Source organism: Sinocyclocheilus rhinocerous, unplaced genomic scaffold, assembly GCF_001515625.1.
Source record: "Sinocyclocheilus rhinocerous isolate Xijiao unplaced genomic scaffold, SAMN03320098_v1.1 scaffold4820, whole genome shotgun sequence".
NCBI lineage: Eukaryota > Metazoa > Chordata > Actinopteri > Cypriniformes > Cyprinidae > Sinocyclocheilus > Sinocyclocheilus rhinocerous.
In genome coordinates, this window is record NW_015639763.1 from 134,522 (window position 1) to 149,829 (window position 15,308).

At 36.2% G+C, this 15,308-nt stretch overlaps 1 protein-coding gene across 1 annotated transcript in view; it reads left to right on the forward strand.

The window, feature by feature from the left end:
• Positions 1-15,308, forward strand: part of thsd7ba (thrombospondin, type I, domain containing 7Ba) — a 203,199-nt gene that overhangs the window by 119,004 nt on the left and 68,887 nt on the right. Inside the window, exons 9-11 of the mRNA XM_016567351.1 lie at positions 6,049-6,240; positions 9,404-9,632; positions 14,527-14,642. Of these exons, the coding sequence (XP_016422837.1) occupies positions 6,049-6,240; positions 9,404-9,632; positions 14,527-14,642 (537 nt within the window). The remainder of the gene's footprint in view (positions 1-6,048; positions 6,241-9,403; positions 9,633-14,526; positions 14,643-15,308) is intronic.

Here is a 15,308-nt window from a genome sequence, read left to right on the forward strand (position 1 = left end):
TTTATTCAATTTCTGTACCTAAAAACTGTTAGACCTACCTAAAAAAACTGAAAAGCACTTTATTTTATTTGTATCTTTTTTCACTGTTTATTTATTTGTGCTGTTAATTGAAGTTAGATTATTTGTTCTTATTTTCTTTATTTTTATTTGACAATATAGTTTTTTCCCTAAACATAGCACATACCGAACCGTACCGAAACCGTGACTCTAAAACCGTGATACAAACCGAACCATGAGTAAGTTGAACCATTGCACCCCTAATATATATATATATATATATATAGAGATATATATATGGCGATAATACCGCATACCACGCTATTGAGCCACTCAACATTACCGCAAGGGAAATTCCTTCACTGCGACAGCCCTAGTCATGATAGTGCACTTGCTATTGAGTCTGCTGGGGTTTGGGTGGGACCTTGTTACTGGGGCTTCACCTCATTATCACTATTGCACAGACTCTGACTCCAAATGACATCTCCAGTGCAAAATGACAGTGGCCATTTTGGCTTCATTTTTCTACAGTGGAAGAATATATGTGTGTGTGTGTGTGTGTGTGCATATATATTTATATATATGTATGTATATAGGTGTGCATATGTGTCACCTCAATATTTATTCATGAATTTTCTTCGTTGGCCCTCATCTCATTCAAGTATTGAGAAAAACCGACATGTGTCACTTTTCATTTCAACCATAGGTTGTTGTTTGTATTTTAATGACAGCTGTCCTCTGTCTCCCTGACCTTTGTGCTGACTTTACTCAGATGAAGGTTGTGTGAGGTGACACGTTCCACCAATCTGATGTCTTCCAGGGTTATTTTTTGTTCCCATTCTCTAAAGGTCATAGTTGTGATATCTCTAAGGGTAACATTTAATCATCAGTCTGTTCTAGAGTGATGATCACATTTGACATTTCTCTCCTGCATGTCTGAACATTTATTTTGTCTCTTTGTATTTGTTTACATGATTGATTTGCATTACATGTACACCATTCCTTTATGAGTATCATTAGTTGTTACTGATATCAATATTAATATATTGCGACAGACTGGATTCAGAGTAAGGTCTGCCCCATATGGAGGTCTGACAGGTGGGTTTTCCCATTCTTCATTCACGTTCATCTCCATGATTCTCTCTGGTATGCTGCACTGCATAAGCAGCCGCTGTTTGTACACACCTCTGTTGATAATGAGGATTCAGTGTTTACATGGACCTTTCAGCATTAATATTTATGTTTTCTTGATGTGTCAATGAATACTAAGTGGTGTGAGTGGCTGAGCTGGAACAGAAAAGAAAATTGTTCATTTTAAACGGCATAGTCAGATCTTGTCACTTAATTCTAAATTGCATTGAAACATAATGCACTAAATCCCTCTGCAAATTAATTTAATCTCTAAAGGTAAGGCAATTTCTTTGATATTAACATACTTTCTACTTGCTGTGCAAACACAACAGTGAAATAACAAAACACTATGATGCTTTCAACTTTTCTGTTTATCTGAGCAATGAAACTTCTGGCTCAACTAGTCAGTGTTTGTTTTTTAATTGTTTTCTTCCTAGAGACATCAGTAGTATTGGCAAAACGATGACATTAAAGTAATATTAAGAAAATACTATCTTTGTTGTTTCTACATTAATTTGAAGATTGAATGTGAAATTATTGTAATATAAAAGTATATTTAAAAACTTTAATGTTAGGTGAACAGCACTAACAATGTCAGTTGTACGTCAGTAGTTTTATATCAGGAGCAGAGGTGCATTTGTGTGCATTTGATTTTGTGATCTCATTGAAATGGAGAGTGTGGTTAAAGGCTGTGCATGAGGGAACATTTCTATATATTAGGATCCACCACTAATTACTACCACAGCATAGACAGAGAACAACTTCAAATTCCAACGCTGACATGGCAACTCATCAGGCTAACACACTGTAATGAAATAAAAACTCCTGCTCAACAATTCCTTTGTATTCCACAAATCCCTGTCGCAAGGTTTTTTCTTTTTTTTTTTTTCTCTTCATTTTTAACAGAAGAAAGACTCCTACGGAGCCCGGGAAGTCACCTGTAGGAGAAAAAAAAACTATCCGTGGCGACGGTTTTGCAATCCGTCCCCTCAGTTTATAAACCGGACTCACGAATTCTTAAACTGTTCGATTTGTTAAACCGAGGGAACAGTTTAAGAATTTGTGAGTCCGGTTTATAAACTGAGGGGACGGATTGCAAAACCGTCACCATGGATTGTTTTTTTTTTCTCCTACAGGTGACTTCCCGGGCTCCGTAGACTCCTATTGAGTGGTGAGGACAAAATTGGTCATGACAAAAAGCGCTGTCCTCACCTGAAATGTGTTTGTGTTTTTATCTGGTTTTTAAAGTACATTTTTCATTCAGCAAGAATAGGTATGCAAATTATATTGGTAGTTTTTAAAACAACCCACACAGGCTGGCTCATTTGTCTGAAATTGCTCTGAGCTATGTTATGCTGCTCTGATTGTTAAAGTTTCACTCCAGTAGCCAATTAGTGAATGTCTAATCTAAGCTCAAATTAATTGTACTCATCTGCTATTGTGTGGACACCTTTAGCCACGCCTCTGTTGGTGCCGCTAGTGGTGCACTTTAAAAATTACAATTATGTTTCAACTTCACTTTTGTTAGCGTTTGAATGATTTAAAGTTTTTTTTTATTATTATTAGTGTTACTTGAATCATATTTTTAGTAATTAATTTAATCTCTCTCAGATAAAAAAAAAAAAAAAGAGTATTACATCTGCAATCCCTTGTGAGCTATTAAATGATTGAGTTTGTCCTTGACTTGAAAAATGAATGATGAATCAGTCCAACTTTCACCTGCATAGAGGAGGTGTTGACTGAGAACAGGTCTCGTGTTACGCTCGTTATTACTACCAGTTCATTGTCTCAGCTCTGTTCAGACTTTAATGCTGGATTAAATTAAAGGTAGTTTTAGTTTTTTTCACAAACTAGTTTTGTGTCTGCTTGCAGGGAAATCAAGGGTTACTCTCTTGATCTCTCTCCCTCCTACTCTTTCATTTTTGTGTGGAGGGTTTTGTACTTTGTGAACAGCGTTGCATGAAATGGTACACAGATTAAGGGGTGCTCACAAGCAGAACTATTATATTTATTTATTCTTTTCTCCTTTTAAATGCAAGTGAGCCAAAGAGATATCAGCCAGGAAGATGTGGCCCTTCCCGTGCTTTTTTGCTCTCTGTGTGGGCTGTTAAGGTTAATTTCCCCAATCTCCATGCACATTTTCATCTAGCTCTCCTGGGGCAAAGTGTTCCTTTCAAACTTTCACAATTATTTCTGATATATTGTATTAGAGAGGGGAAGTGGATTGATTTAGGGAGGTGGGAAGCTGGAATTATTTGATGCCTGCGATGTGACCCATAAGTCAGTGCTGTTATTTGGAGCTCTGGCATTATTCTTTCTGCAATTTAACTTATTATAGTTAGGTGTTCAAATTGCCAAGCAGCAGTTTGTGCATTATTCAGAAGAGGAGAATAACAGCCCTGTGCAGTTGGCTAAAATGAAAACATTCGCTGCTTGGTTTTTATTTCTGACTCTTGAACTGTCATTTTTGCAGTATAATTCCTGTTATTTTCATTCTCTGGAGCTTTTTGTGAATTTACTGTTGCTCTTCACCATTTATTCTGCTGTGTGTGTTGATGTTAAAACTTCTGCAGTATATATTACGTCTAACTTCATGGGAATATGACATCTCCGCTCAAAGACTAGCTGTTCAACACCATATACATATTTTGTTTTGAATGTTGGTGTGATATGAATGACCATGACTGCATTGGTCAGCCAGCTGCTGGACCAGCATGGACTTTACAGTGGTGTATGATATGCACTAACAGCAGAATAATTGCACTTTACGCTTCATTAGACTTTTTCATAATGGGTGATTCTTCAATTAGGTGCAGCTTTAGCTGCTTTAAGTATTGAAAAATGAAGCATCATAAAACTGTATTTCATTTATCACATGAGCCTGAGTAAAATTTATAATTTTCTCTCTCTCTCTCTATATATATATATATATATATATATATATACGAGAAGGGCATAACCCTATGGAAAAAGAAAACATGCAAAAATCGCGGTTGCTGCGGGTCTTGCATTCCTCTGCGGTTTGCTCGTCAATATCACGATATTGCGGTTATCGCGACAGCCCTATACTCAATATCTTGGATCTCTGATATCAGCATCAAGAATAGATCAAATACCTCCCTTTCTAAAACCCTCTTTTCATGATTTAGAGATCTCGCTGTGGATGAATGGAGGTTTCCGGTTCTGTCTGCAGTTTAAATTGCGCTCAGGGGTCCTTCACCTCATGCACACAACAGTTATCTTCAAACTTATTGACGTCCAGGTCACGTGGACGCCAGCAGTGTTTGGCAATAGCAGTTTGATTGCCAAGAACATGCCTATAGCCCCTCCTCGCCAGCCCCTCTGCTTTGATGACTCAAGAAGCCTGGTGCTAAAAGTTGGAGGCGGAGGGCTGGAGACTCGCCTTGGGGAATATCTTCCATCTCTGCCTCATTGGATCAAGAACATCACCCATCTCACGTTCTTAGCCTCTTGACATGGAAGCAGTTACAGCAAGGGGAAAAATAAATAGATAACAAATCTGCCCCAGGGTTGTTTTTGCTTAACTGCGTGTTTGAAAGTGAATGACAAGGTTCAACAGAAATAACGATGCCTCATCATGAGCGCTGATGTTCCTCACTTATTCAACTTTTTTGGAAATTGATCCGTTATGGTGGCGCATAAGAAGGGTGTGCGCCTGTTTGTTGGGGATGTTTTTTAGGGTTTAATCATTATAGGAAAGTTTTGTGTAATCCTAGAGAAGTGAATGGAAGGATTAATGTCTCTCTTTCATGCATGAAATTAGAGTTTTCCTCTCACCAACCTCAGCAGACAGCCCAGCTCTCTTTCTCTTCTGTCTTTTGATAGGTTACTGGCATCTAATAAATTAAATGGCCTTTGGTTCATCCTCTCAAATACCGTTTCCTGTTCAAATCTTCCTTCCTGTAGGCGAAAAGAAACAAATTCTGCCCATCTTATCAAGCAGTCATTAGTAAAATCAGTGGCAGCCCACAAAGCAAATATTTCCGTTGGTTAATTTGTTTGAAGATTGAAGAGCAGACCTTTTTTTTTGTTTTGTAGAGAAATTGATGGCATTATCGCTGCAATGTGATGTGCAGCTGAAGCTTTGACAGGCTTGATCGTAAGAGTATTCAGCATCTTCAGAATATTAGTGTTCAAGATTTGGTTGTGTTCATCATAATGAAATCTAAATTGCCCCCTCTATTTTCATGTTTCCCATTTCAGTGATTGAACACAAAAAGACTGATGAATCACAACTGTTGATCTCTTATTTGGAGACAAAAACCACTTTGTCTTTATCTAAGTTGCATTAAAAAGATGAAAGCAGTGAATATGAGCACATTCATAATGGGGGCCTCACAATAATCATGATTTACTTTCGTAACGCTGAGTTATGTGGCTATTTCATTGAATGACTTATTCAAAAGCGCATTGAATTTCTGTCTTGTAAAGGTACCGTGGGTCTGTGCTTAAAAAATATGAGTTTTCAAGGCCAATGATGATATCTAGAGAACATTTAGGTCACAGAAAGTGTGTGTGTGTGTGTATTCAGCTGTGTTTTCATTATTATATAATATTTTTGAAGTATACACTACTGTCCTTTCTTTAAAAATGTTTTCATGATTACCAATGCTGTATTTATTTGAGCAAAAATACAGAAAAAAACTTTGTGAAATAATATTACAATTTATAATAACTGGTTTGTATTTTAAGATGTTTTAAAATGTAAAATCTATACACATTTCAGTATACTGTATATTATAATATTGAATGTTGATCATGGCTAGAATAACTCTTTTTTTCATTCTTTTCAGTGAAGAAATATGCACTTGCTTTGAAAAAACAACAATAACGTCTTCTATCTTTGAACACCGAGTAATGATGGTGACATTACAACTCGTGTCATGTTCCACTGAACAGGGCAGCTTGTTCCTGAGGAGCTCTGTGAAGATGAGCCGCCCCCTAAAGAGGTGTCCTGTGTGATGGCGTGTTCAGGTGACTGTGTGCTCAGCTCATGGTCTGATTGGTCCTCATGCTCCCACAGCTGCTCCAGTAAAAACTCAGAGGGCAGACAAAGCCGCACACGGACCATATTAGGCTTACCGGGAGAAGGTCAGTTGACTTTCATCTTCCACAGAAATTGGATAATAATGTTTTAACAAATGTCTGACCAATTCATTTTAATTAAAGCGTGCAAATTCATAATGGAACATGGTGTTGGAGTTCAAGTTCAAGTTCAAGTTCATTTTATTTGTAGAGCACATATACAACAGCCACCAGGCTGACCAAAGTGCTTTTCAGAAGAGCAACAATTTTACCACATACACAGCGAACAAACCAGACAAAAATTTAAAACCGCACGTTTAAAAATTACCATATCACAGTAGTCGTTTTTCTTGATTGGTAGATAGATTTGAGTGTCATCTGCGTAGAAATGAAAAGACACACCATGTTTTCGTAGAATAGAGCCCAGAGGTAACATGTAAAGAGAGAATAGAGAGGGAGCTAAAATAGAGCCTTGTGGAAGGCCACAGGTCAGAGGAGCAGGGGAAGAGGAAAAATTTCTGGCCTGCATGTGTCATTTCGTAACATTCCAGTCTCTCTGCACCTTCCTATCTATTACAATAAAACATGTTTATAAAATGAAAAAACAAACAGATAATTTAATGCTGTGATATTGATTTGACAAGGGAAGTAATTTACTCTTAATATCACTCTGAGGGTGACATAATACCATTAATCAGTTTGTTTTTGTGAGCAGAGGAGCAATTTTGCATTCTGTATATTTGTTTCAGAGGAGCAGTGATAAAAATGTGTTCACAGGGTCTCATTTTTCTGTCTGCCTACGTACAGCTGTGGGCTTTTCCAATCACACACAGTCCTTCTGGAATGACAGAAAGAGCTGTGTAATTAAGACTTAAATATACCTTAGTCTGGAGACTACTTCCGCCCCTCTGCCATCACACATGAGTAACGGCTCTTACATACACTTCTCTCCATACATCTGGAAAATGGAAATAAAGCACCAGCCTCCTCTACACACCTTCTACAGAGTGTCATTAATCAGACAAGCCCTTATTAATATTCAGCCGGTCTACGTTACACTCATAATGAGTCCCTGTGTTATGGAAAAAGGCTGAATGTCAATACAATGTCATTAGCTTCAAGGGCAGATGGTGTAGGAATTACTTTTAATTATAAAAAGTGTAGTAGTAATTTTGGAGGCTGATCCCAGAGAACTTGTCACAGGTGTTCCTGCATCATGTGTGGAATACACATTCAGTTTCCTGAATCAGGTGTAGTATGTGATTTCAAGTACAAGAAAGTTTTGATTCAATCTCTGGCTGATACAGATGAGCTGATATTTATTTTGATTTTATGGTTGATGGCAGATGCTGCACTATTTTGTGTGGTTTAAAAAAAAAGTCATCTTGCCATTGTCATCATGGACTTACCGTCATGTCTTTCCAATTACTTTTCTTCTGTAGAACACTCCAAAAAAAAAATGTTGAATGTTGGTAACCAATTGGTTTAGGCTTTGACTTCAATTGAATAGACAAAAAAGACATTTCTTATCATATCATCTTTCATGTTTTTACAAAAGAAGGTCATACAGGATTGTAACAACTTGAAGGTGAGTAAATGATGACAGAATTTTCAGTTTTGGGTTAACTATTACTTTCGGTTTTCTTCAGAGATACAGTGATATAAAAACACCCGCGCCACGTTTTGATTTTGAAACGTGCAGTGCTCATGTTTATTCAACAAAGTCAAATCCTTTTGGAAAATCTGTTTGAGGTGGTCAGTTTTGATATCATGGCGAGCCGCCACAAATAAATTAATGTATGGGAAACGCATCCCACTGCACAACAACCTGAGCCCAACTTCAGTCTACTCATCACTTGAACTGCGTTTGTAGTCGGCGCCACTAGCAAACCGATAAACAAACAGGTTAACTAGGTTAACTATGGGCCAGGCGCGTGAGCCCGATGAAGCCGGACCAATTCTCACTATTATCTAGTTGCTTATTAGCATGCATATTATTAACATATTGGTTGATTATTAGTACTTATAAAGCACATATTCTGCATGAGCATATTCTACATCCCCAATCCTACCCAATACCTAAACTTAACAACTACCTTACTAACTATTAATAAGCAGCAAATTATGGGTTTAATGAGACAAAAGTTGTTCCTAGTGGTTTGTTAATAATGATAATTGGACCTTAAAATAAAGTGTGACCAAATATTAGTATATATTTTGACTTAAAATACTTTATTCATTCCGTAATTTATTCATTCCATATAGTGTACAAACCATCAAGGGTGATTTTTAAAAAAAAAACTGTAAACACCAGTGTTATTTTAGTATTATTTATATAATATTATAGATGTATAGATATTTATATAATATTATAGTATTATAGATTAACATTTTGAATTTTAATTGTTAATTTAATTTTAATTTTTATTGATTTTAATTTTTATTTCAGTTTTAGTTTTATTTTAGTGTTAGTACTTAAACTTATTTCAGTTGGTTGACCAGACAACATTTCATCTAATATTTTTCATCTAATATTTATATTTTATTTCAGCTTTATTTTGATTAGCAAAAATGTTTTTAAAGGGGTCATATGATGCGATTTCAAGTTTTCCTTTCTCTTTGGAGTGTTACAAGCTGATTGTGCATAGATAAGATCCCTGAAGTTGCAAAGACTAAAGTCTCAAAACCAAAGAGATATTCTTTATCAAAGTTCCTACAACAATGTGCAGTATTTGAAAAAGAATGTGTTTTTTGAACATTAAAGCATGTCAACATATTCTGTTACACCAAAGACACAAAATAATGATCTTTAAAAAAGCATCATATTACCCCTTTAATAGTTTTAATTATCAGTATCGCTTATAGCATTGCGTTGAGTAGCCAGACAACAACATTGTCTCAACCAATGGCCTGAGTTTGAGGCAACCAAACTTTGATTGTCTGACCAAAGAGATAAGATATTATTTATTTGATTTATTTAAATTTCATTTGAAGCTGCTTGTGGTTCAGAAATTGAATCATGAACAGCTTTTAAATAATTTTTATACAGTTTATGTACCACGTAACAAAGATCATATATCAATAGTACATGCCTTCACATGTCCCGGTAGATTTCTGTTGCATGCGTCTTTGTGCTCATGTAGCTCGTTAACATTTTATGGAGCATTAAAGCAAACTTAAGAGAGGCTTTTCCATCTGTAATGCAGTCAATGATCTTTCCCATTCCCAGCTAAGGCATGTCCAGCTGCTGCTGCTCTAGAGGAGTGGAGAACTTGTAATGATCATCCATGCAGCACATTCTACTGGGAAGCGTTGCCATGGGGACCATGCATTGAGGACTCCTCCATGAATCTAAATGACACTGGCTACTGGAACGGAACGGCCACCTGTGCAGTCGGGGTGCAGATTCGTAAAGTGGTCTGCATGAAAATGGGCGTCGGGCCAGTCATTCCCAAAAGGTGCCTTATTTTTATGTATGAAATTTATAATCTGTGGATTTGTAGATTTCCTCACACCACACTAAAAGAGTTCACAGTGGCATTTTGTGGAGGTTAGATTATTAAAGCACATAGATTTTCCACCAGTGCTCATAGTATGAAGTTGAAATGGTATATTTTACTAGTCTGTGGTGATCACTGCTTTTAATTTTAAATAACAGTAAGCACTTACTATATCTGTCAGATAGAGGCAATAAGGCTTTGTTCAAACAGGCAGCAAAATCAAAATTTTTTTTTTGCAAATCTGACTTAAATCTCTTTGTTTGTAGTCTGAACAGCAAAAAACCTTATTGAAAATCTATCCTTTTGTGATTTTAAATCTGATTAAAATCAGATTTTGGAAATGCGCTTCATTCAGTACAGTGAGCTCATACTTCCTTTCGATTTTTCATCATTCGGGATCCGGTGTGACTAATATACACAATTTAGTCGTAGATGTAGACACTACTGCACTTTATCTAATTGACACGCATATGTGGCATTCACTATGTATGAATGAACAAATAAGGGAATGGTTTCGGACATGCCGTACAGTATGTATGAATGAGCAAAATGTGGTAATGCCTTAAATGCTTATGCTTTTGTTTTGGTTTTGTTTTTACCAGCACCTTGTAAAATACATTCAAATACCTCATCAAATATGTGCTGACATAAAAGTTTCACAATGTTCCTGAATCCAGCCTGTTTCCTTTATGGGATCATCCATTTTTATAGCTTCGTCTTTAAAACATTGTCAGCATTTTCTCTCCCAGATAGATGTTTTCAAATATTACATACATGTATTTGGTCAATAATGAACTTCCCACATGGAAACATTTCCCTCTGCTAGCTTTTGTAAATATATGTACATTTTGTTTGATCAGAGCAGTAAATAAAGCAGATATTATTAGAATCTGCTTCTCTGGGATGCGTCTGTGAACAGCAAAATTGGGAATTAGTGTTTCGCGTATTTTTGCTACGCAATCCTGAAATCCCTCTTTGATAGTTTTGCATTCAAACATCTTTGCTCGAGCAGCAAAAGCTGAGATTCAAAAATATTGCTGGTGTTTACTGCAGGTTGTGGTACTTTTACAAAGCATGTATGACATATACAGTAAAAACTGAAAGCGATTCTCAAGAGTTTCACATTTCCCTGACCTTTTCTCAAGAGGAGTGCTTGGTTTACTTGTGCTGAAACCATATATTGTACATTGAGTCTGTCAATATTCTCAGTCTTGTGATGTGAGTGACTCTGAATGCAGGTTTGACTGATTCTCTCTGTTTCCTGTATGAGAGGGGTGGAGGTTCATGTTGCCCCAGGTCTTTCCTTGATAAAGGTTTCCTGTGGGAGTGTTGTAAGGGCACTTTGGGTAAGATAAAATGTTCTATTGCATTGCATGAAGATATTATGTTGTGCATCAGGAAAAAAGACTCATAAATAATGCAGCCGTTTATCCATTTCTTTCTTTTATATTAATGACACCAACGTAAAAGTGAGTTTATGGGCTGGAGTATTTCACTGGCCTGGTTATAGGTTTCGGCTTGACCTCAGTTCTGAGAAGGGAAGCTGTCTGGAATCACATGCCAGTTTTTCTCGTATCAGTAACAATTTCTAAACATACTGGTAACAAGATGCATTTACCTGAGAAGCAAAACTGCATGCGGGTTTAAGAGTAGCTCTGTTCAGAAAACCTGCTTCCCTATTTTATTTTTTTTATTTTTTTATTGTTTATTTAAAGCATGCATCAAAGAACATTTAGTATAGACTTTTTAAACTTCTCTAAAATCCAATTTTAATGTATTACACAGTTTTACTTCTCAAGTAAATGTATTTTGTTTTTCCTGATATTTTTTTATTGAGAAACAAGGCAAACATACTGATTAAGAATGTTTTTTTGTTTTTTTTTTGCAATAAAAACCCTGCATTGAGTTCACAGTGGGAGAGCGCCTGGTTATAGGTTTCGGCTTCACCTCAGTTCTGAGAAGGGAAGCTGTCTGGAATCACATGCCAGTTTTTCTCATATCAGTAACAATTTCTAAACATACTGGGAACAAGATGCATTTACCTGAGAAGCAAAACTGCATGCGTGTTTAAGAGTAGCTCTGTTCAGAAAACCTGCTTCCCTATTTTTATTTTTTTATTTTTTTATTGTTTATTTAAAGCATGCATCAAAGAACATTTAGTATAGACTTTTTAAACTTCTCTAAAATCCAATTTTAATGTATTACACAGTTTTACTTCTCAAGTAAATGTATTTTGTTTTTCCTGATATTTTTTTATTGAGAAACAAGGCAAACATACTGATTAAGAATGTTTTTTTGTTTTTTTTGCAGTAAAAACCCTGCATTGAGTTCACAGTGGGAGAGCGTTTGTAAGAGCTTGAAAAGCATAGCGAGTGTTAAGTAGAAAGAGGTGTCAAATACCGCTGTGTTTACAAATGAATTGGTAATCTAGGCTTCTTTACAGTCAGGAGAGGACAAATCACACTCTGGTTTATAGTGACCAGTTGACACACACACACACACACCTGCTCTCACTCACAGATGTAATGCATAAATCACAGATGGATGTACTGTAGCATGTATGTGTTTGATGGGGTGAGTAAATTTATGTGTTTGTGTCACACACATATCATATCCCTTGTGCCCTGCCACATGTGCTGGAGGCAGCGAGAAGCGAGCATCAGTTATATAGCACGTGTTCTGTCATCATGTGGAAGCATCTGATGCTTCATACGTAGGTGGAGTGTGTTCACATCTCCACTTTATTTAAAACAGCAGGGCTGAGCTATTTAAACAGCCTGATATATGAAATGACCCAACAGGGAGATGTTTGTTTATCTTACTGCTGCTAGACCGCTTCTTTATTAATACTCTTTCCCTGATATCCTTGCATAAAGAGAAAAACAAACCAGGTTCTATATAGGTGCAATGCAACACGTTTGTCTGATACCTATTTGTCTGTCAACATCAAATGTGAAAGTGCTGCGTGATGTCAGCCAATCATAGGATATTTAATGTTGATAATGTTAATAAGTACAGTTATATGGAACAGGTTTATTTATTTATTTTATTAATTGTGACCAATGAAATGTGGATGATGCGAGTTTGCTTTAAGATTTTTTCAGATCCTATTTCCCCCTCATTCCACATCATTTCCTGTCTTCTCTCTCCACTGCTGCTCTCCACACTCTCTCCATTGCCACATAATTTCCTGCCTTGTCTTTTAATAAATGGAATCACTTTAATCCAAGGCCTTGGATGAATTATTGATTTTCTAAAACTACAGAAACAGCCATATCATAAAATAGTGTTAAAAAATAATTGTATTTAGTATTAATAATAATCGTAGTAAAAGTAATTTGCCAAAAGACAGAATATTAATAATAATAATAATATAGTGGAAATGTGTCATCTGTGCTTCTGAATTGGCAACAGCAATATGATAAAACAGTAATAAAAAAAATATATTAATAATAATAATCATAATTCTTCCATTAATTATTTTTTACAACAGATGGTAATGAACCATATAAATCAGATGGTTTTAATACTATAATTAATGTATTAATATTAATATTATTTAGCAGAAATGTGTAATTTCTGCACCACTTGCCTCAACAAATTGCAACAATGATTTTTGGAATTAATCTGACCAAATTTATGCCATTGGTTGAGTCAGAGTTGCTGTGTTGAAATGAAACAAAAATGAAATGAATGAAAACAAAATCTTGTCTCAAAGTCTCATTCTTTTTGTCATGTGACTTAATGCTTGCTTTTACAATAGCTACAAACATGTCTCATCCAATTAAATTGTATGTTGGAACACTCCATACTCACACTTTATTCATGCTTTGTTTCCATATAGAGGCAAAGACAGAGTCAACCTGTTGTCATCTATGATGTCTCCTTTGTTCTGTCTTTCTTTCTACTGATTTCTTGCATTTATCCTCCACCCACTCTTTTGTCAGAAATAAAGAAATGTTTCTTGAGCAGCAATCAGACACTGAAGACTGGAGTAATGATGCTGAAAATGCAGCTTTGCCATCACAGGAATAATTTTTGTAGAATTTTTTTTTAATACATTTCAATTATTTCAAATTGTAATAATGTTTCACAAAATTACAGTTTTTACTGTATTTTTGATCAAATAAGCAGCTTGGGTGAGCATAAGAGACGTATTTAAAAAAAAAAATCTTACTAACCCCAAACTTTTGAATGGTACTGCATGGTTCACATACTGTATGTTGGGAAGAAACTACTACTATTTTTTCGCAGAATTGAATGATGGAAATCGGTTGACAAATATGGAGTCATTACACAAAAACACATGGCCTTAAAACACTGATTTACCAATCAGAATCAAGAATTGTACAGAGCCAGATGATAAACACACTTTCCATTAGATGAGAGAGTACAGTCTAGAGAGCTCTGTGGGCGTTCTCTCTTATCTCGCTCTCTTAAGAAATATAAAGGCTCACATAACCTCTCGCTTCTTGTCACTCATACCAAAATAACTCACCTTTACCGTATACTCACTCAGATACGATCAGCTGCAGGTTCTGCTGGTAAGACACAATAAATATTACATCAACTTCCCCTACAACGTGGTCGTGATCTTGTGTTACTCAGATAGTGTCATTGTAACTGTGTTGTATCTGTACATGATAATGTCTGGGTTTGTGGGGTACAGTAAATCAAGCAGTACTTACAGTCAGCACAGATGATATCTGCACCTATGCTAGAAGGTCAAGGACAGAGCGACTGTGGTGTGATTCAAGACAGCTTATCACTGATCGTGAAAAAAATGTTCCTTCTCTCTGTTCTCCGTGTGTGTGTGTGTGTGTGTGTGTGTGTGTGTGTGTGTGTGTCATAGGTGTCCAGAATCTGCCCGACCAGACACCATTCAACCCTGTTTACTGCCCTGTAAGAAAGATTGCATTGTGACTCCTTTCAGTGAATGGACAACCTGCCCTACCACATGCCTGCCAGGTATTGATCAACCTTTAGCTGTGACATTTCAATGGTACCTCACTTACAAGGATAGTTCAGCTGAAAATAAAAAGTGTTTATTTACTCACCCTCATGTCCTTCCAAAACGGCATGCTTTTATTTATTTTTTGACTCAGCTCTTACCATTGTTTCAAAAGTTCAAAAGTTACACACTGTTCAAATGTTTGGGGTCGGTAATTTTTTTTAAACATATTTTTGTTAAATAAGTCTTTGCAGAAACTTTATATTTTGGTGAATAGAAAGTTCAAAAGAATTTAAACTAGGGCTGGGCAAAAAATCGAAATAGATTTTCATGCGAATCCTGTCAGTAAAGCCGCTTCTGGTGATTAGTAGTAAATCTCCAGCATGTGCTTTCAGATGGAGCGGCATTTACTACTAGGGTTGGGAACCGAGAACCGGTTCTGTTTTTTTAAAAGAACCGGAACCGTGAGCAATTTCTAAGTTTCGGTTCCGAAAACGGTTCTGGTGCTAAGGATGTCACAAACCAAATAACAGAAACGCCACCCTGCCTCTTTAATTACTGAGCACATAATTTCTACCAGAAAGACTCAGGAGGTGAACATAGAATTATTCCTGCTTGAAAAGCAAAATGTTATTGACAGTGTAAAAAACATCAACTTTGAAGCACATTTGACTGATGGACTA